At 39.5% G+C, this 23,033-nt stretch overlaps 1 protein-coding gene and 1 long non-coding RNA gene across 27 annotated transcripts in view; one reads left to right on the plus strand and one right to left on the minus strand.

Annotated features, from left to right (window-relative positions):
- CCDC91 (coiled-coil domain containing 91) overlaps nucleotides 1-23,033 on the plus strand; it is a 344,415-nt gene that overhangs the window by 278,493 nt on the left and 42,889 nt on the right. For all 25 annotated transcript variants that reach the window (XM_070049574.1, XM_051850367.2, XM_051850358.2 and 22 more), the window contains one exon: nucleotides 5,621-5,734. In XM_070049574.1, coding sequence (XP_069905675.1) covers nucleotides 5,621-5,734 — 114 coding nt within the window. The remainder of the gene's footprint in view (nucleotides 1-5,620; nucleotides 5,735-23,033) is intronic.
- LOC138843894 (uncharacterized) overlaps nucleotides 1-23,033 on the minus strand; it is a 109,032-nt gene that overhangs the window by 14,321 nt on the left and 71,678 nt on the right. The window lies entirely within an intron of this gene.

A 23,033-nucleotide genomic window follows, 5' to 3' on the forward strand; every position in this document is an offset into this window, starting at 1 on the left:
TGTACCCTGCAAAGATCTCATTTATGAATGAAGGAGAAATCAAGAGCCCCCACAGCAAACAGAAATTAAAAGATTTTTAACTACTCATCCAGCCCTATAAAAGAGGCTCAAGGATATGCTACACACAGAATACAGAAACAGGAACATCACCACAAAAGAACATGAATGCAGAAATTCACCCAGTAAATTAGAAAGGAAATCCAAAATACAACATTACCACTATTTATGGAAACATGGCAGAGCTAAGTCAATACTTAACAGTGGTCACCCTGAGTATAAATGGTCTCAGCTTTCCAGTTAAAAGACACACATTGGCTGACTGGATTAAAAAAAGAAAACCCATCTATTTGCTGCATACAAGAAGCACATTTTACCAACAAAGATGCATGCAGACTGAAAGTGAAAGGATGGTAAAAGATAATCTATGATAGCATGACTCAAAAAAGAGCTGGTGTGGCCATCCTAATTTCTGCCAAAGTAGATTTTCCACAAAAACTGTTAAATGACACAAAGAAAGGCACTATGTAATGAGTAAGGGATCAATTCAACAGGAATATGTGATTATTATAAATGTACATGGAACTAATTACAGGGCATCTGGCTATCTAAAAGAAATATTAAGTAATTTACAGGGAGATATAGACTCAAATACAATAGTAATGGGGACTTAAATACCCCACGTTCATCAATGGACAGATCAACCAGAAAGAAAATCAATAAGCAACAGTAGAGTTAATCAACATCAACGACATATCATAGAGATCATTCACCTAGACCAAGTCGGATTTATCTCTGGTATGCAGGATGTTTCCATAGTCGCAAATCAATCAGTGTGATACATCACATCAACAAAATAAAGAACAAAAACCATATGATTATCTCAATAGATGCAGCGAAAGCATGTGATAAAATATAACATCCGTTCATGATGAAAACTCTAAGTAAATTGGATTTAGAAGAAACATTCCTTAACACAATCAAGGCAATTTATGACAAACCTATGGCCAGCATCCTATTGAATGGGGAAAAGTTGGCAGCATTCCCACTTAGATCCGGAACCAGAAAAGGATGCCCACTCTCATCATGACTATTCAATATAGTCCTGGAAATTTTAGCCAGAGCCATTAGGCAAGAAAAAGAAAGGGATTCAAATTGGGTAAGAGTAAATCAAGCCATCCCTATTTGCACATGACATGATTCTATATATAGGGGATCCAGAGACTCCACCAACACACTATTGGAACTCAACAGAAGAGTTTGGTAAAATGGAAGGATATAAAATCAATACACAAAATCAACAGCCTTTGCATACAAAGACAATGCCCAAGCTGAAAAAGAACTTCTAGGATTGATCTCATTCACAATAACTCCAAAAAAATCAAATATCTTGGAATAAATTTAACTAAGGATGTCAAAGATATCTACAATGAGAATTACAAAACATTAAAAAAAGAATAGAAGACGGCACAAAAAATGGAAAAAAACTTATAGTCATGGATTCGAAGGATCAGTATCATCAAAATGCCCATTATTCTGAGGGCAATTTACAGATTCAATGTGATACCAATCAAGTTATGAAAGACATTCTTCTCAAATGTACAAAAAATGCTGAAATCCATATGGAAACACAGGAGACCTTGAGTAGCTAAAGCAATCTTAGACAACAAAAACAAAGTCAGAAGCATCACAGTACCAGATTTCAAGACATTACAAGGCAGTTATAATCAAAACAGCCTGGTACTGGTACAAAAATGGATGTTTAAACCAATGGAACAGAATAGAAATACCAGAAATCTATCCAAGCATCTACAACCAACTTATATTCAACCAAGGAACTAACACCAATCCTAAGAGCAAAGACAGTCTCCACTTAATTTTGCTGGGAACACTGGCTTTCCACATGCAGAAGTATGAAACAGTACCCCTACCTTACACCTTACACACACACACACACACACACACAAACAATTCAAAACGGATAAAAGACCTAAATGTATTATCTGATAACATCAGATTATTAGAGAACAATGGAGAAACTCTGGAAGCTATTGGCACAGGCAAAGATTTCCTCGAAAAGGCCCCAGAAGCACACAGTCCAAACTAAAAATCAACAAATGGATTACATCAAATTGCGAAGCTTCTATATTGCCAAAGAAACAGGAAGGTGAAGAATCAACTGACAGAATCCAAGAAATTATTTGAAACTATGTAACTGATAAAGAATTGATAATCAGAATATATACAAAGATAAAAAAACTCCACAACTATAAAACAAACGACCCAGTTAAGTAATGGGCAAAGGACTTAAACAGATGTTTTCAAAAGAGGAAATCCAAATGGCCAACAGACACATGAAAAAATGCTCAGGGTCATTAGCCATCAAGAAAATTCAAATCAAAACCACAACGATGTTTCACGTTACTCCAGTTAGAATTGCTTTCATACAGAAATCAACAAACAATAAATGCTGGTGGGGATGTGGGGAAAAAGGTACCCTAATCTACTGTTGGTGGCAATGTAAACTAGTAAAACCACTGTGGAAGAGAGTAGATACCTCAGAAATCTGAATCTAGTCCTACCATACCACCCAACCATCACACTCCTGAGAATTTACCCAAGGGAAATGAAATCAGTGAATAAAAGAGTTATCTATACTCCTATGATTATTCTAGCTCAATTCACAATAGCTAAGACATGGAATCAACTTACATTCCTATCAGCTGAAGACTGGATAAAGAAATTATACGATATGTACTCTATGCAATACTACATGGCAGTTTAAAAAAACGAAAATTCAGTCATTGGCAACAAAATGGATAAATGTGGAAAACATAGTGAAATAAGCCAGACCTAAAGGGACAAATACCATACATTCTCTCTGATCTGTGATAATTAACTGAGTACATAAGAGCAAACCTGTAGAAGTGAAATCGATACCTTGAGAAGCAGTGACTTGAACAGCTCTTGTTTTGACTGTCAAGGAACAGTTTTTTGTGTGTTTTTTTCTTAATACCATTGGTTCAAGACTGTACTTAACATGGGATTAATCACATGTGTATAAAGTCCATTGAAAATAGATCCCAGTAAAAATTAAGAGTGGGAGTAAGAGAGGGAGGAGGAAGTTTCTAAATGTAAAGCTGTATATATTCTACAGACTTACTTCTAAGGGTACAGCTAAAAATTCACCATGGGACTCTAAATCTTATTGAGCTTGGTGGTAAAACTGCCATTGTAAGTGTTAAAGTTATCATATTAAGTGTGAAATTGATCATATAGACCTGATTAAGTGTTAAGGGATCATATTAATAAGATGAAGTGTCTGGTAATAATAATGGAATTAAAAAAGAGAATGTTTCAACATGAGAAGCAGTCTACACAGCACACTCATAGAATGACAGTCACTCTAAATAGCACTCTGACCTCAGAATCAGCCCTTAAGGCATTCTGATCTGTTTGAAAAGCATATGAGACCATTTCAGGTATGGAAAGCCAAGACACTGTTCCAAAAATTTTGTACATCAAGGATCTCTGTGAATGAGACCCCAGTGGAAACAAAAGGGCATCAAAGAAGGATGTGCTTTTCTCTGAAAGGAGGAGAAAACTTCCACTTTGCTTATCACCTTGTCTAAATACTCAAAGAGATTGGAGATTGTGGACTTAAAAGGCTTCCATAGCCTTGGCAGCTCATGTCAGCAGCCTCTGGTGGTAACTGACATCATAAATAAGAGTGTTGATTGTTAAATTAACAACAGGAGTCACTGTGCACTTACTCCCCATGTAGGACCTCTGTCCTTAATGAGGTGTACTATGAGAATTAACTGTACAACTTGTTCTCAGTTTTTATATTTTGTTTGAGTGTGTGTGTATACAAATTGTTGAAATCTTTATTTAGTATAGAGTTGGTCTTCTATGTATAAAGTTAATTGAAAATGAATCTTAATGGAGAATGAGACTGGGAATGGGAGAGGGAGGAAGAGGTGGGGTAGGTATAGAGGTGCAAGGGAGGGTATGGTGTAAAGAATCACTATATTCTTAGAGTTGTACTTAGGAAATTTATACTCTTTAAATAAAAGGTTTTTGTGGGGGTCAAAAAAAAAAAAAAAAAAACAAATATAAGGGCCATCGGGCATTCCATAAGGGTGTTGGTTCGAGACCTGGCTACTTCTGATCGAGCACTCTGCTGTGCCCAGGGAAAGCAGTAGCCAACATCCCAAATCCTTGGGTCCCTGCACCCGCATAGGAGACCCAAGAGTAGCTCTTGACTTCAGATTGGCTCAGCTCTGGCTGTTGCTGCCATTTGAGGAGTGAACCAGTTGATGGAAGACCTCTCTCCCTCTCTATCTACCTCTGCCTCTGCTTTTCTGTAACTCTTTCAAATAAAATTCACAGGAACAAACATTGTTAAATATCTATGCATCCCTGTAATGGAGTGGAAATTGTTAAAGAACATCTATTGGCTTAAAAATATTCTAAATGCATTCTAAGTAAAAAATGCCAGTTAAAATATGTGTTTGTGTTCCATCCCCTTTTGCATCCAAGTTTGTATTTATAAGCATACTGCCTTATGCTCCCATGTTATTTTTTATTTTCAGGGTTTGTGTCTGAAATAAGTTGGGCAAAACTAAATGAAAATAAACACACACCACATAGTAAAGACCTCTCAAGAATTGGAAGGAAATGCAATGTGACTTGAGAAAATTCATGGGAAAATGGAATTAAAGGATAACTTTCTTTGGGTGCTTTTTTTTTTTTAAGAAATCCATACATAGTTTTTCCATCATGTAGATTTTCCATAAACTTTTTGAAAACTGCTTTCTTTTTCTGAGAAACTTCAAGGCATTTTGCAACTGACTGCAGTTGGTATTTACATCAGTAAGTTAAAAAATTGTGTTTTTCGATATTTATTCCATTGCATTAAATACTTTGCTTACAGAAAACACTACTTCTTCAGAGTGCTGATTTTTTTCCTTTTTCCAGAATTTCAGCCTTCTTCCCCTTGATCTGGAGTTTGGAATCTCCTAGATACCCGGTTACTATTTCAGTAAAATGGGGAGAACCAGCTTCCTCCCTGGAGCTCTCCCTTCAAATATTAGCACACAGGGTGGTATTTTTACCTCTTTTTCATGATGTCCAGCTCTTAACATCTGAACCTGGCAAGAGGACTAAGCTAGCTGTAAATCTTCCCACCCAGAGCACACTTGATTATTGTATGATGGCAAAATTAAACGTGAATAAAACAGCTATGGCATTCGGGTGTTCTTGGAAGAATAAACATGAGTTGGAAGTCTTATGTGGACAGTGCAAAGTACAGGAAGGCCATCAATCATGTAAACATCAAGTGAGAGGTCGGTGAGGAAGCTACTGGAGCCCGTCAGGCGCTCCCAGCAGTACACGGCTTATTCCATTCCTTTTCCCTTGCACTCAGCTTAGGAAAAGGAGCACTGTGAAACCTCTAACAGATCCCAGAAGATTTTCTAAGTGCTTATTCCTGTTCAAAGGTACACTGTGAACAGAGTGCACTCTGACACAGTGCACAGGATTTTCCGTGTATATAAAGCGGACATGTATAAAATGCCATGGTACTTAACTCCCTGACTCGCTGTCCCCTTCCCACCAACAGGAAACTGTTAAGGAAGCAATAATGGAGGAGCAGAAGCGAAGTGAAAAGGCTGTGGAAGAGGCAGTGAGAAGAGCAAGAGAGGAACTGATAGAGTATGTCAGAGAACAGAAGAGGGTGAGTAGGTCCTCGGGAGGTCTAATTTGTGCTTCCGTAAACCCCACCCATGGCTTCCATACGGTAACATGAAATTTTTAGACACTCGCAAACTTAAAAGTACTACAAATATCCATTGTCAATTTGGTTTAAGAATCTCCATCTGATGTTATTCTCTTATTTAACAGTATGTTCTAATCGCTATGTCTAACTCAAAATCCCATCTGTCAACAGAAAACAACAGTTATTGCTAAACACTTAGAAATGGCCTATATCGTTTCCCTTTAACCTTGACTCAAAGATGGTAGGCAGTTCAGATTTTTAGGGATTTTTTTTTCATCCTGTGTTTTTGAGTTTCTTGTACTATTCTTAACAAATTTGCAAGTAACCTTTAAGCTTCCTGGCTGCATTTAACCCAGCTATGGTTCCAGTGGACTACGTTACCATTAGATGAAGGCTGCTCTGCCGTGGTTTCCTTTCACAGCTGTAGCTCAGAATATGGCTATCAGAAATCAGAGTACCAGGCCGGCGCCGCGGCTCACTAGGCTAATCCTCCGCCTAGCAGCGCCGGCACACCCGGTTCTAGTCCCGGTTGGGGCGCCGGATTCTGTCCCGGTTGCCCCTCTTCCAGGCCAGCTCTCTGCTGTGGCCAGGGAGTGCCGTGGAGGATGGTCCAGGTGCTTGGGCCCTGCACCCCATGGGAGACCAGGAAAAGCACCTGGATCCTGGCTCCTGCCATCAGATCGGCGCGGTGCGCCGGCCGCGGCGGCCATTGGAGGGTGAACCAACGGCAAAAGGAAGACCTTTCTCTCTGTCTCTCTCTCTCACTGTCCACTCTGCCTGTCAAAAAAAAAAAAAAAAAAAAAAAAAAGAAATCAGAGTACCTATTGGAACTTGGCAGAAGGCACATCATTCCAGTACAGTGTGCTTTTATGACATGCGAGTCTGAGCAGTAGCTCAATCTACTGGGTCAAACACTGTTTTATCCACAGTCTTTAATCTTCAGTAATACATAAGATAAAACATACTTAAAATGTTTCATGTAATCTCTGTAATAAACAGCACTTAAAGTTCTCACAAATTTAGTATGTTTTATTAGCTGAAGTATATGTGTTATGTAATTAAACACTTTCATGTACTATGTATGTGTACATACATATTATAAACATATGTGTCACATAATGTAAAAGTCCTCTAAGTAAGTACAGAACATATGAAGAAATTAGACACACAATGTCTAAGTCTAATTAACTGGTGAAATGGCAAGGTAAATTGAAGTTACAAGATACTGTCATACAGTTGGTAGCCAAGAAGTGTGCTGCTCATTGGTCGTGATACCACAGCAGTCCCGTACTCTCACCTTGAAGTCCGGTTTTATAAGACTCGGAGCAGCCGGCGCCGCAGCTCACTAGGCTAATCCTCCACCTTGCGGTGCCGGCACACCGGGTTCGAGTCCCGGTCAGGGCGCCCGATTCTGTCCCTGTTGCCCCTCTTCCAGGCCAGCTCTCTGCTGTGGCCAAGGAGTGCAGTAGAGGATGGCCCAAGTGCTTGGGCCCTGCACCCCATGGGAGACCAGGAGAAACACCTGGCTCCTGCCGTCGGATCAGTGTGGTGCGCCGGCCGCAATGCGGCGGCCATTGGAGAGTGAACCAATGGCAAAGGAAGACCTTTCTCTCTGTCTCTCTCTCACTGTCCACTCTGTCAAAAAAAAAAAAAAAAAAAAAAAAAATCGGAGCAAATCCCCACCCCCAGAGACCACCACCATGTCTCAACGCAGGAGCATTTGTCAGAGAAAGCGAGGCTAAGTCATCGAGTCATCTTCCCAGGCCACGCAGCCATCCACAGAGGCCCTCTGCGTGGGATTCAGTCTGCACATCTTGCCTCAGGGGAGTTACTGTGTTTTCAGCCTAACGTGTTCCCGAAGGCCCAACTCTGTGAAGACACAAGCCTGAGCCACACAGTCAGTTGGCTTCCCAGGGAGCAATGGGTTCACAGAAAATGCCTGTTACCCTCTCTGCCGGGGAAAGCTTGTCTTAAAGTATCCAGTTCAGAAGTGATCCTGCAGCCAAGGAAAGCTGGAGCCTTCTCAGGGTCATCCTGCATGGATGGCAGCAGTCAGTGAAGACAGACTTCTGTGGCCACGTCCCTTTTTATTTGGGGAGGGGGGGAGGCTATCTTCTTTACTGGGGAAAGACCACTGACCGGGAGAGCTCCTCTCAGCACAGAGGGAAGCCTGTGGTGCTCAGCTTGGCTGCAGCCTTTGTGTGCTGTCTAGTGCGTGACTCCTGGTTCCGTCCCCATCCCTGGCGGCCAACCCCTGACTCTTTGATTCCATAAATTTGATGACTCAGATGCCTCAGACAGTGGAATTGTGTAATGTGTGTCGTTCCGACTGCCTTGTTACACCTGGCATATGTCCTGAAGGCCACTTTGCAGTACAACACATTTTCTCTATCGACTGCATGCCAGTGGACATTGAGGTCATTTCCACACTTTAATGACACGTGGCCAAACCTTATTTGAGCTCTAAACCTGACCAAGGTATCATTTAGCCAATCGGGCCCATATTTTAGAGTAATACTTCTGTGATAGACATGCAAGACTTTTCCTAAAACAGTTTTTAAATCATATCACGTTTCTACCAGCACGAGTAATGTAGGTACCATAGAAATGCTTGAAGAGTAAGAGTAAGAACCACCTTTTCATCTGGTCCATGTGGAAGGCACTTTAACCCCCGAAGAGAAACAGCAGTGAACCTCCGCCACGTCAGCTGTGTGTTCTGGCAAATCCTGCTGACGGGCTAGAATGTGTTTGTACTGATCAGATAAACTAGTTACTGCACGTACAGATGTCCCTTAACAATAGAATCCTGACAGTAGGTCATGGCTGCACCAGAGCTGTACTTCTACATGCTTACTTCCTTTTTCATAAATGACAGCTAATTGATACCTACCTATGGAGCCATTATGGGTAAGTACATGTTCCCGAATAAAACACTGATCCACAGACTCTATAAAATCTGTGATTTTTACCATCTTCACATTATTTTTTAAAAACCCAGAACCTTCTGGTAGCATTATTTTTTGTAATTAAATTATGCTTCTCATGTTAGTGTTTGGCATTCTCTCTCCTCTACAGTTTACAGTGTGAACTGTAAAATTTTATTCCACTCCTGTTACCAATTCACAGATGATTAAAACTGATTAAATCAGAATACTTGTAGGAAATTTATGACTTCCATCTCAATGTTTTGGAGTTTTATTAATAGCACGTATTGTTTTACTATTTGAGTCTTTCTATCTCTCCAGAAAGAAAAGCTATAAAAAGGAAAGTGGATAAAATATCTGAAATGAAAAGCACCAACTAATTACCAAACCTCTGTTTTATGTAACTTCATAAAAATTAAGATTTTATATGTTCTTCTTTCCAAATTCATATCTCAGGGTTTCAAGTTAATTTTTATTAATATCTTGAGGCTTGGAAAATGTTCACGAATGATGTCTCAGAGCTTATAAACTAATGCTTAGCAGAAACAACAATTTTTAGAACATTTATAATCTTCCACTTTCCAAAAAGACTACTTTAAGCAACTCATCTCTCCTCTGTCCTTTTTAAGATGGAGTTCTCTCTGCATCAGTAAAGAATTCGTTTCCAAGACAAAAAGTTTCCATTCCCCTCTCCAGCTTTTTTTTTTTTTTTTTTTTAAATTAAACTAGAGTCAGCTTGAAATTTTCAACATAAAACACCTCAAAAACCATAGAGACCCTGTGTCCACCAGGGCTTCCATTCCACTCTGTGAAGTCATCTTCTTCCTGCCTAAGACATCTAATGCTAGGTGCTGTCCTGTGCATCTCTTGTCCACAACAATCTTTTCTTTGTTTCGGTATGGTTCCTTGACACCTTCATACCCTCAACAGATTCCCTCAAGTGTGAAATCTAAAGTGTTTTCCCCCTACATCTCTGCCTTTAGTCCTTTGCTATCAGAAGACAGAGAAATATAGTGAGACATTCAGAACACTTAAATTTTCAAATAATTTGAAAATCATCCAACAATACAAAATGCAGTGAAATCATAAATTACCATATATTGTTCTGTGTATCTGAAATCACTTAAGTTTTTTTATCAGTTACCCAGTCCTCAACACGACTATAGTCTGAATTATACTACAATGAAAATTAGAATTCTACTGAGTCAGGAGTTTAAACTTTCAATTAGTACTATCCATTTACCAGTTCTTATGCTTCTAAGCAATAGATATCTCGGTAAATTTTTTTAAATAATGCTGTTCATTATTATCACTTCCGAGACAAGACAGTGGTGCTCCCTGTCCATGTACTAATTTAGTGTCCCTAATTTGTTCTCAAAGTGTATCCTACATTGTTTACTCTTTCACATAACATCTGTACTGTTAGTCCAAGTTACGATCATAACTGAAATTCATCCACAAAATGGAGACCTGTTTAATGAATGATCAACCGTAGAAAAATGTCAAATTAATGATGAATTAATAATGATTCAGTTCCAGGATTTAAAAAAAAAATCTGCTAAGTGTTCTGACAGTCTTTGTTAAAATTCCCCTGTAACATCTTTCTTCCTGGGCACCCCTCCACCCGTGTTATTGAACTGATTTCACAAATCGAGTGTGGGCTTGACAAGTCTCAGCCTGCAGTTTCAGCTCTCCTCAGTGTTCCATAGCATCGGAAAGCACTGTTTAGGCTTCACTGTGATTTGTATAATATGGCAGAAAAGGTAAACAGGAAACCCAAAGAGATTTAAAAATGCATTTGAGTATCAGCTAGGCATTTGCAAATACAAGGATTTGCATTGAAAGACCATTCTATTTAATTACTGAAATTTAAATTTTGACTTCAAACTCTCTCTCCAATTCCTATAAATAGTACATCAGGGCTTGTAAAATACAACCCAGAGGTAAAATACAGCCTGTTGCTTTCTTTTGTAAATAAAGTTTTATTGACATATGTAGCCATGCCCATTCACTTCTGTAGTTTCCCCCTGGCTGGGTTCATGCTGCAGCTGCAGAGCTGCACAGTGGTGACAGAACTGGGCCATTATAATTTAAATATTTAACATCTGGTTGTTCACAGAAAAAAAGTTTGCCAGCCCCCATTCTAGAATCTTCAAAATCGTCTTGTAGGGAAAATTTCTTTCTCTCAACCCTTTGACATTTTTTATTCTTTGGTGATGCTCTGGTGTAACTAGACAGCTGAAATCCCTTGGGTGCTATCCTGGAAAAGATTTCTCATTTGGTATGAATCGTCATATATGGCATTATACTGCATTAGATCTACTCATCAGTGCCATAAACTTTATTTTGTATAAAAGAGAATGCAGAAAAGTGAGACGGGAAAGCAAAGGCCACATCCCTGACACCTCCATAGGGAGGATTTGTGGTTTGTAATGACCTATAGCCCTGGAATTGGAATGACAAGTCCCAGCCTATCCCACAAACTTAGACTGTTACACACGAGCTAGCTATGAGGGAGGAAGAGTGAATAACATCCAGAAAGCAACAACCACTCACAGCCAAGCAGTGATTCCTAAAAAATAAAATCCCATCCAAATGTAATAAAGGATTATTTTTTTTTCCTCTTAAGAACCAGAATTATGGCCTGTGTTTTCTACATCACCTCCAGGAAAATAACCTTCACTTTAGAGGATTCTTGTAATTTGGATTTTTACAGAGGAGTGAGAAACAATTATCTTCACTTGAAAGGTTTTGTGGTCAAGGCATTGTCAGAACTCCTTAATGATAAAAGGACACTTTTGGGGTGGGTGTGGCCGTTTGTTTAGCACAGCGGTTAGGCTGCCATTTGTGATGCCTGCATCCCGCATTGGAGTGCTGGGGTCCAAGTCCCAGCTGTGCTTCCAGGTTGAGCTTCTTGCTAATGAGCACCCTAGGAAGCAGCAGGTGATGGCCGGAGTACTTGGGTCCCTGACACTCAAGTAAGGAGCCATATTGAATCCTTGGCCCATGGCCTCGGCCTGGCCCAGCCCTGTCTATGGAGAGCAGTTGGCAAGTCAACCACCCTCTGGGAGATTTCTATTTCTGTCTCTGCTTTTCCCATCTAGAGGATGAAAAAAAATTTTTTAAAGAAATCAAGCATTTAAAAAATAAACAAAGGTGCTCTTTTAATCCAGTTTTGCTACAGCATTGTTGGATGTTTGCATCTCAAATGACTAAATTTAATCAAAATGATTTTTCTTGAGTTCCTGGTCAATTACTTGCATTAAACCTGATTTCTGCACAACTTATGTAATATCTAATTGTGCCTCACTGTTCTCATCTTAATACACATGTTCAGCCAGCTGATCGCCCAAGTTTCTTACAGGTCTAAAATTCTGTTCAGATTCTGAATCTCATTTTCCTTGATATCCTAACGGGTGTTTAACTGTATCAGTCAGTTGCACCATAACTATTTTATACGTTATTTCTGCATGACTACAGAAACAAAAATGGCACTTTTCTGCCATTCCCAAACCTTGTACTCCTTTCTCATCCAGCAAATTAATCGTGATTCTGTTCAACCTGGGGCAGAATCTACTGAGTATTCAAGAAATAGCACAGGACCAGTTCACCACTTGTAGTCTAAACTTATGTGCCCAAATGATTTGGGTCTCATAATTTAAAATGCTGTAACCTAACCACAGGATATGAAAATGAGTACTGAATCTTCCTCACCATTCGTTGTTGCCTGTGCTTGGAGCTCTGCCTCATTTTTACATGACAAAGGAAACTTACTGCACTCGGCATAATCTGTATTTTAACTTAAGCCATCAAAAAATTACCTTCGAATCTGTACATTTTCACCTATCACAGATGCCACAAAAACAAATAGAAAAGTATTTGGATGAATAAGAATAAGCACCACAAACCGTTTTGCACAATGCTGTTTCCACCAGCTCATCAAATTAGCCTTCTCTCTTACAAGTAAGTGGAAAATTTGGTTTAGAAGAGAGGTTAATAAACAATGAAATAAGTAGATTTTGAAAGGTTCTATAGTATGATCTAAGCACTTATGTACAGTTTTTACATTTTAAACTCAGAAAACTTATTTCATAAACTATGCTTTAAAACTAAATTAATTTTATCTCCCCTTTCATATTTCACAATCGTTGATCCTCTTGGTTTTGCTCAACTCAGCTGCATAGGAATAACTTGAACAGAATTTAATCACATCTGAATTATCACATTCTTTGTTGAGGCAAATGCATGGGTCATTGCCATCTCAGTAGCGGGATAATCAAGAAGACCTTCAAGATACAGTTCAGTGAGATTAAGGGCCATTACTCAGACATCACAGAACAGATTAAACCCTGTTATATCTACAACAAAGTATATAACGTATGTTCCAGTTTATAATTCAAATATCTATTTATACACTTAAGATTGTTACAGCAGTTAATGTAATCTGTTTACATTAGTTTGGGGATAGAGGTTTTGTTAAAAATGACCAAAGTTCCATACCAAACTATAGCAAATATAAAGACTTCCTTTGGGGTCATTTAATAACTAAGAAATCTTTATCTTTGTTCTCATGAATTATTTAGAATGCTCATCTACATCTTCACTTCTTGAGTTATTACAGTGGCTACCCTTATTATTAGAATGTACTCCCCTTAAGCGCTTGATTCACACTAAAGGTAACGTGAGTCCTAGGATATGGCAGTCAAGAATTAGCACACCTGATGGGGGTGCTGTCACTGAAGGCATGGACGTCGAGATGCTCAAGTTTTTTTATGGTGAGAACTAATTAAGAAGGCAAACCAGAGACCACATCTAGAGGAAACAGTAGCCATCCAGAGGTACAAAAGTGGAAAAGATGATGACAGTGATGATGAAAGCGGCTATGTAGAGAGCATTTCCTAGGTCGCAGACACTCATCAAAGGATGTTATTTAAGCAAGAGAGTCTATTAATGAAAATCATAGATACTCTTAACCCCCAAGTCCCAGAGTTAGAGTGTGCCAAGTCTGACTCTGGAATTAGAGCTAACACCAAAAATTCCAGCTCAGTGGGCAAGACAGACAAGTAATGAACAGGGACGGAGGTCCATGAGTATGTCGGAAAAGAGGGATGAAAGCTGCAGGGTGCAAGCCAGGAAGGACAACGGATGCCAAGGATTCGTATTTACGTTTTGTTGGCTCAAAGGCCACCAGACGTGGTATCTGCCAGACACGTCAGCTGTGCAGGGCCAGGAGCACCATGTCTTTAAAGAGCTTCGGGTTTTGTTTGGGAAAAGAAGATTATATTACCTAACTATGTGAGGCTGAAATACTGACTTGAAGCAATGATACTACAACACATGGCAGCACTTTACGAAAGGCTCAGTGCACTGTGCAGACAGTGGCTAACCATACATAATTTCAGGAGGCAATGAAGGCTGGTCATCAGGTAGGTGTTTGGCTTCCCATCAACTGAAAATTGTAGACCAGGCCATACAGTAAAAAGAGGATAGACAATAGCCTATGTGAGACAAAACCATTTGCTCTTTTACAGAGATGAGTCAGTTTATATGTGAAGATTTTTATAAAGAAACATGTATTCTAGATTCTTGGTAAAGCTTTTGCTTTCTGTTCTAGAATATCTTGGTTCATGATATTCTAATCAATACTTGGTTCAAGAAGCTCAGATTACTGGCAGCAGTATGGATGGAGAAATCTTTTTTTAGATTCTTATGTTGACAAACGCTTTAGCTACACTTAACAGTTAAAAGGTTTATATGTCTATGTGTGTGTCTGAATGTATATACATATATGTACACATATAGCTGTGTGTTTGAATATGATTTGTATACATGTGCATGTGTGTTTGTATGTGACTTGTGTATATATGCATGGTGTATATGTGATTTATGTGTATATATGTATTCATGTGTATGTCTGATTTGTGTTACTTGTGGTAAGTTTCTTGTGTGTGTATACATGGTTCGCTTGTGTGTGCTTGGGTGTATTCATGTATGTGTATTCCTATGTATCCATGCATGTTTGTGTTTGTTTGTGTGTGTGTGGTTGTAGACACAGGACAGGCCCTTAGTCTACCACTGAGCTGTTTATCAAGGGTCCACAGTTACCTTCACTGTGCGTCTCCAGCCAAAGCTTTCCAACTGTTCTGAAACACTTAGTAGTCCAAAGTGCAGACACACATCTCCCACTAGGTGCTCAGAAGGTCCAGTATAAATGCTTCATTTGTCATTCCATAAAGAAATATTGAGTACCTTTAAAAGACTAAACATTGTACTCAAGATATAAGAAAAAAAAATAACTCAGGAAGAGAGCTGACATACTAGTATCCATAATAAGACATTTGTTTAGCACCTCAAGTTTATATATATTTAGCAGATATCAACTACTTCTTATCACATGCCTTTTTAATATTCTGATTTTACAAACCAGAAAAATCAGAGACAGAAATGCTAAGCCTTTTCCGAGATGACATGACATCTAATAAATAGCACAACTAAGAGGTTTTTCCTGTTCTTAGTCCAGTTCTCTTTCCACTACATCACACCGACTGCCGTGTTGACTTCACGTCTACTAGCATTTCATTGTGCTGTCTCTGATGTGGCCAGTCACGAAGTGAAAGCTCCGTAGTGAGGCCTGGAATTTCCAGAGCCACTACAATGCCAACAAGCAAGACATCCAGGAGCGTGTGAGGTCCTCTTATACAGAAACGGACTGGTCAGGAAGACGGTGAGCCCATAATTCACCACCGCAATTCTTTTCTCCCAAGACTTTAGAAAATTTTGCCTTGTTTTGAGTCCATACTTGGAAAAGAAGTTGGTATTTCCATGGATATCAGTCATCAGAGTGAGCCACAAAAGATAACCTTGGAAGAGAGTTAGAAAATTCTGAACTCAAAGAAAGCTGTTTTCGGGAAAAATTCAGCAGTATGGGATCCCAGAAAACTATATTGTATATGACATCAACATTGAAGAAATACCTGGAAATGCCTAACCGAAATGTGCATCTACGTCATTCAAGTAAAACATTCTGTACTAGCAAAACATATAAAACAATCAACACTGAGTTATCCAAGATTATCCAAAATACTGTATTGCCTACTTTGTATATGAGGGTACTTTATTAAAAACTCCTGGGATATAGGCTTACATGGTAAAGCTTTTGGTAAATTATTTCAAAAATTATTATGTATACAGACGTCTTCCTAAAGTCCATGAAAATGCATACTATGAAAATACTGGGCATATGGAAGAGTTATCTGTATGCCAATGTTTATAGTATCTCAGTTCACAACAGCTCAAATATGGCATCAACACAGATGTCCATCAGTTGATGACTGCATGAAGAAGGCATTGTCTATACACATGATCGAATACTACTCAGCCATAAAAAGGAATGAAATCCTGTCATTCACAACAAAATGGATGCAACTGGAGACCATAAGGCTTGGCTTAATGAAATCAGAATCAAGAAGACAAATATGTTTTCCTTGATTTGTGGTGGATGATTCAGAGTATAAAAACTATTGTACCAGCTCTGCTGTGGCCTGGAAAAGCAGCAGAAGATGGCTCAAGTGCTTGGGCCCCTGTACCTGCATGGGAGACCAGGAAGAAGCACCTGGCCTCGGATCAGACAGCTCTGACCGTTGTAGCAATTTGGGGAATGAACCAATGGAAGAAGACCTTTCTCTCTGTCTCTGCCTCTCACTATCTATAACTCTGCTTCTCAAATAAATAAAATCTCTAAAAAAAATTGTGTTTGTGTGTATATATGAAATTAACATTTTGAGATTTGATTATTATTTATAGCCCTTATCTATACTCCTGAGGAACAGTGGTGTTTCTACTTAATACTAGTTGAATTCTTTATTTAGTGGAGGGTTAAGTTTGCGATTATTGAGTAAATTGAAAGTATGTCACTAAAAAATGGAGGAGGGGGAGTGGGAGGGATACGGGTAGGATGGGAAGTATCATTATGTTCTTAAAGCTGTGTATGCGAAACACATGAAATCTGTTCCGTTAATGTAAATAAATTTTTAAGAAGGAAATACTATGCATGGATTTCAAAAAAAGTTGCACCAAAATATATACTTACATTTTTAAAAACTTCTTGTAAACACAGAGAGACAGGGAGAGACCTCCCATCAACTTGTCAATTTCCAAATGCCCACAACAGCTGTGGCTTTGGCAGACCAAAACCAGGAGCCAGGAAACTCAATCTGAGTCTCCCATGAGGGTTGCAAAGACCTAAATGTGAACCACCCTCTGCTGCTTCCCAGGGTGCAGAGTAGCAGGAAGCTGGAATGGAGAGCCAAGCAAGAGTTTAAATCTAGGCATTGTCATATGAGATGTGGGTGACCCAAGCAGCAGCATAGCCACTGTGCCCTATGCTCACCCATAAACTTATATTTCAGTTTAATTTTTCCTTGAACAATTTGGAGTTCCCTCCTAAACTTAACCCTCAAACAACTCTAAAATAATGTACATGTTTTACTGATGGGAATTGAGAATCAGTGTTAATATATTACAACCCAAGATGAATAAAATAACAGTGAGGATTTTAAGTCACTTCTTACTATACACCACGTAGGGACCTTATAGGATCTGCCTCAGTAATTCTTCAAGAATGCCAGAATAACTTAAATTATACATGATTTTCCATAGTGCTCTAGGGATTCTTAGTGTTTCCCGTATCAGGATTTGGGTAGACCTTTCTCTTTTCATGGCCTATGTTTAATACTGTTTCAAGCCCCAAATGCTCTGCTAGGCAAAGTACAAAGATGTGAACAAAACACCTACAAAATGCCTACTTCAACTGGAACAGTGTGTGAAATTATGTATCACAGTGTATAAATCATTTTGAAGTAGCTTTTCCAATAATGTGAACTTTTAAAGATCCTAACGAGGACTATTATTGGTTTAGATACCTTAAATATTCTTTTACTCCTCTAGGTTTTAAAGGTTTTGATTTTGATAATGAGTAGGCATGTTGGTTTCCTAATTTTCATGACTTTATTAGCTGGTATGATAAAAGACTGAAGTTTTGAAATAAGATTTTTATAATACTGTACAACATAAATTGGGCTATGAAATTACAAGTCACCTTATTTATGTAGGACCAGTGATAAGTAGACAGTAATTAAATTTTTTGTTGTTGTGTGATCTGATCTAACTAAGCTATTTCTACGATCTAGATCTTCTGTCCTCTCCAGCCTTGTGACACAAATGTCTGAAGCAAAACCCTTTAGGCACTCCCTAGTTTTCATAAAAACTGTCCTAAGTATATCTTTAGAATTAACACACATTTCTGAAGACATACAATCTAATGCCAAACCTGCTAAAGGTTATGCTTCTTTTAGGAATTTATGGAAAAAAAAAATTCAATTCTTTCAAGTGTATCCAAATACACAAGTCATTCTTCCAAATAAGTTTTTTGTTATGTAGCAAGTTCAGAAAACTGAGTCATGATCCCAGCATATTTGTTTGAAAACCATCCATTTTGTTAAATGTTGAAGTTAACTTGGCATAGAGAATATTTGTTTTAAAAACTTAATTCTACTTCAGTAGTGTGGAGCTCAAATTTTTCTTCAGTGGCTCATAGTTCTTAACTCTGTTTTGCTACATGAAACAAATTATTGCCATTTGTAAGAACAATATCATGATTAAGCAACATTCCAGTCTTTGCACCGATTTCTACCAGAGTTGCTTGTGAAACATATAGAAATGTAATAACCACCTCAAAAGTGTACTTGTAACAGCTGGATTGTAGGAATTATATATACAGGACTGTAGGCTTACTCTCTATCTGCCCTGAATGGTTGTAAAAGTCTATCACCTTCCATCCTTAGATTTATTTTTCAAATATACAAATAATGAAGAGAGCTGTTTGTCACAGGATGCTTTTGAAATGAAAACGCCTGACATTATTCTTCTTCAGAATCTTTCAGTAGAAACATGTTGTTACGAAAATGTTCTCGATAGTACTTTCATTTGATCAATTTCTTTACTGTATGGTGGTTTTACATCATATGTGTATCTTTATCCAATATTTCTTTCCTTTGAAAAAAAGGCAAGGAAAAATAATTTGGTTTGTAACTAATAGTGTCTTGGAAACAGCATGAAAAAATGCTTTTCTGAGAGAGTCAGTATTTTCCTTCTCATATGAAAACGGAGAACCTTCCTGACGCCCCGTCCGGTGCTGATTCACATGCACTGACGTGACCTCTCTGTGCTCCTGCTTTGCTCTGGAAGCTTGGTGTCCACTCGTTAAATGAAGACCAATGATTGAACATCTGACCTCCATCTGTAACAGGAAGAGACACCTCATTTATTATCCTCACATTATTTCTGAGTGAAGTCCATTAGATTGTGGGCGTATCACATGTCTGACTTAGCCTTTGACGAAGTTGCTAGCCTACATTTATTATGAAAAAAAAAAAAAAAAGGATACCACATGGAGAGTCATGGCCATCATTTCAGCAGCCTTCTTTTCCGTCTCTGGAATTCACAGGCCAGCGAGCGTCTTATCTTCTTTGTCTTGTCAGATACTGATCCTCAGTCTCTTCTCTTTTCCTGGCCATTCTGTCATTCCTTTGGTTCACTGTTGGTGAGCTGAGTTGCGATTCATCCCTGAGATTCCATGATCCTCACTTTGATACCATCATTCACATTGGTTTACCCTTGAAGAATGCATTTCTGTCATGACATCCCTTTCTTCAAGAGCTGCAAGTTCACCTAAAGTTAGGTGCTATGAACACTCTGCATTTGGGTGATCCGTCTGAAAATTAGCATGCTCTTCAAATTCAGATTGAATTCTCAACTTTAAACTACGAAAGGGGTTACTGCTTAAGGATAAAAGATGTTTTTTTACTAAGTGGACATTTAAACAGAAGAAACAGGCTTCAAGGCTCACCTTCCAGAGTCAAAGCCCAAAACCTTAACGTAGAACTTGCCTGTGTCTCTGCTGTCCTACCAAGCTCCATCTCACTACCTCCACTTCCCACGCAAGCCAAAGACGCAGCCACTCCTGGAGCTTCTCCCTTCACAATGCGTATGTCGTACTCAAGTCTCCTTGGAGAAGTGTGCTTGGTAGGATTTTAGTCACCTTCCTGCATGAATACTGAACATGAAGCCAGCTGGGAAAATTATTTTTTGTGGATTTTACCTGGTAGGGACAGAACTTGTCTCCCCCAACCTATTAAGGTTTTTCAAAAAGTGCTAAAACCTAAGAATTTAACACAAAATTGCGACACACTGCTTGGCTGTCCAAGATAACGTACAGCCATTGTTAATACTTAAACCTGATCCTCAAAATGCATTTTTCTCTGCACTTACCATTGAACATCAGCAACATCAACTAAGTTAAGCATGTACTCACTCTTAGCTCACAGAGGGGATGTCAGATGTTTTGTGTAGCTTCCCACCATAAGGCATAGTGTTCTGCCATGGGAACCTTCCCAAGTCCCATCCCATATAAGGCACAGTCACCTGGCATGGCGTACTAATGAGAATGCCAGGTTGAAATGCTGGGAGGATCAGCTAAACCGAGTTCTCTCACCGTCAGATGCAGCCTCCAGCAGCACATAGCAGGACGCTCAGTGCTGCTCTGCAAAGGGCCAGGAGTACAGGGGTGCAGTGAGTCATCTTGAACCCTGCAGAGGCAACTGGGGGTCTTCAAGGCCACCAGGACTCCAGAAAACCGAGCTAAAGCTGTTATGTTTTCATGTCTTGTACCTTCCACCTTATGGGACTCATAGGTGTGCTTTGCCATGGGGTCTTCACCATGTGCTACTTAAGCTGTCCAGGTCCAAGAGACACAGGTCATCAGGGCAGGTGTGTTGTGCAATGGTGAAATATTAATAGTCTTTGAGAGACACTTCTCTGTAATGGTACAAAGCCACATGATTTCCATAGCCATACAATTGTTTGCTGCTCTAGCTGTCCTGTGGACATAGCAGGTATACATGTTCTTTCTATTGGGATAGAGAGAGAAAAGCCTTCGCCATATTAGTTGTCTGCTTAGTACTAGGAGACGAGTAAAGAAGTAACTGAAGTAAGCGCAGCATGTGGCTAGAGACAGGACCTGCTGGGCTGATAGAAGGCAGCCTCAGGTCAAGACTCTGTTTACCATTCAGTGCCCACAAGCATCGCGTCTGGTCAGCAGTCTGCCATGGTGCTCTGGAGCACCAGTTTTAGTGATAGTTCAGAGCTGTTAGGCACCAGCATTCAAAAGACATAGCATTTCCCTTTCTCCAGTTTAGCTGACGAAGGCCAAGGGTGAAGGTTTATAGTTTGTATCTGTGATGTTATTGCAGGAAACAGCTTCAAGGACACGTGGTATCCTCTTCACTTAAAAACTTGTAGTGAACCGACACAGAATTAGCATTTGAATACCCTCACAGGTCCTTCTTGCTGTGGCTTAAGTCATCCCTCTGCTCATCAGCCTGGCTATCTTAACATGTTATCAAGCTTCACTTGTTCAGATGCCAATCGATTTTTATCCATGTAGATCATCTGATCAAGTCCCCAAAACTAAGTACCTATAGTTTCAGAGAATCTAATCACAACTCAGTGCTTTCAGCAATACCAGAAACCATTGCTCTTACAGCTCAGTGCTTCTACCTGTGCCCTGGCAGTTCTGCCCTGAAAGCTGAGTAGCCCACTGACACTCCTGGCTGCTGAACACAGGCCCTGCTTTTCACAGATACTGGATTTTACCATGCAAGGAGCAACAGTGGGGATGATAGCTGGTGCTGATGCCTAAGGGAATTCAGAACTGTCCTTTGTGAGCATTTTGTTTTCTTCTGAAAGTTTTGCTGTGAAGTTAGGAGCTACTCATTTTGTGTTTGAGTTCTTCATATAGGTCCCTGTGGGTCGCCCCTGGGTCTCCCAGCCTTCCCTTCAGTAGTCACTTTGTTTCACGTGGCTGTCATCACTAATTCGTTGCTTTGCTATTCCAAGCTATAGGCTGCTAGGTTTTACCTTCCTTCCCACCCCTCCCACGAATACCCTCTGGATTTCCAGATTCCTCAGTCCTTACAGATAACTCACCAATGATCTTTCTGATTTTTTCCAAGGTTAAACTGCCCACAGCTACTTGCAGAAACCAGTCTATCTGTCAACCAGGGTTCTCCTTTTAAGTAACAGAGCTACCTCCAGCTAGTTAAGCAGCAACAGTTTATTGAAGAGATATTGAGTACATGACCAAATTATCAGAGGACTGAAAAATTAGGGTCAAGGACACACTTCCATGAACAATACAAAAAAACTTCACAACACTGAAAAATAAACACCCCCATTTGCTGCAGTAGTCCCATCAAGCTCCATGGGAAACCATTGTTGAGTTTGGCCGTGTCCATCTCAGGCATTCGAATGCTTGCCTGCCATCCTCCCAAGCCACGTGAGTGCCGTACAAAGACGTCTGATTTCTCACTTCTCAAACTCCTGTATGACTTGACTGTGGTCAGGGGAGCCTTAGGAGCCGAGCAGGCGAGATAACGAGTTTGCTGGGCAGTACTTAACGGAAGTCATACTTCACAAGGCTGGAAATTCATCACACGTAGGAAGGGTATCAAAAATCAGCAAACAGTACAGATGGCCACTACATAGTTGGGGAATGTCTTCCAAGTTGCCATGGTTCTACAGAAATATTTTTCTAGTGTTTTAGTCTCTTGGCTAATTCTAGAACTAATCCTTTGAAGTCAAACTAGGTGGGTTTCATTCTTACTAAAACAGGGCTTCAGCAATTGCCAGGCTCATCAGATGTCTTAAAGCTTGCCATTTGGCCTCCACAATATCATTTTTTTTTTCAAGTAATCTGAGACTTTGTATAGTTAATGCCCAAGTTATGTGACACTGTTCAAAAGATATGCAGTATTTTGGGATAGGTAAGGTTTTTCTTTCCATCTACTTGTAAAAATGGATAGTTTTAAAAAGGTGTTTACGTGCATGAGTTTCATAAGTTCTAGAGATTATACTCGCCCTTGTGTCCACAGTTTCACTCCTCCTGGTAATCCATGGATATTTTAAACACATTGGTACAGCACTAATTTTCACAGACCGATGAATAGCCCTGAGGTAACTCAAGTAAAACAGAGCATGGTCCGCTTTATTTCTACTGAGTCCACCTGGAGTGAGTCCTGACTGTTGCTTGTGCCCTTGGCAAAGTCTCTGTTCTCTGTATTTACGTCTCCCTCTTAGCAAGGAGTCTGTTTCTTTTACCCTCTACCCCATTTGCTTGCTATCAGACCTGTGATCCAGGAACTCTAACATTTTTTCAGCTGATTATAAATGTAGAACTGGAGAAAAGGCTGAGAAACTAGATAGGAAAGTGCTGTGTG

This window comes from Oryctolagus cuniculus, chromosome 9, assembly GCF_964237555.1.
Source record: "Oryctolagus cuniculus chromosome 9, mOryCun1.1, whole genome shotgun sequence".
Taxonomy (NCBI): domain Eukaryota; kingdom Metazoa; phylum Chordata; class Mammalia; order Lagomorpha; family Leporidae; genus Oryctolagus; species Oryctolagus cuniculus.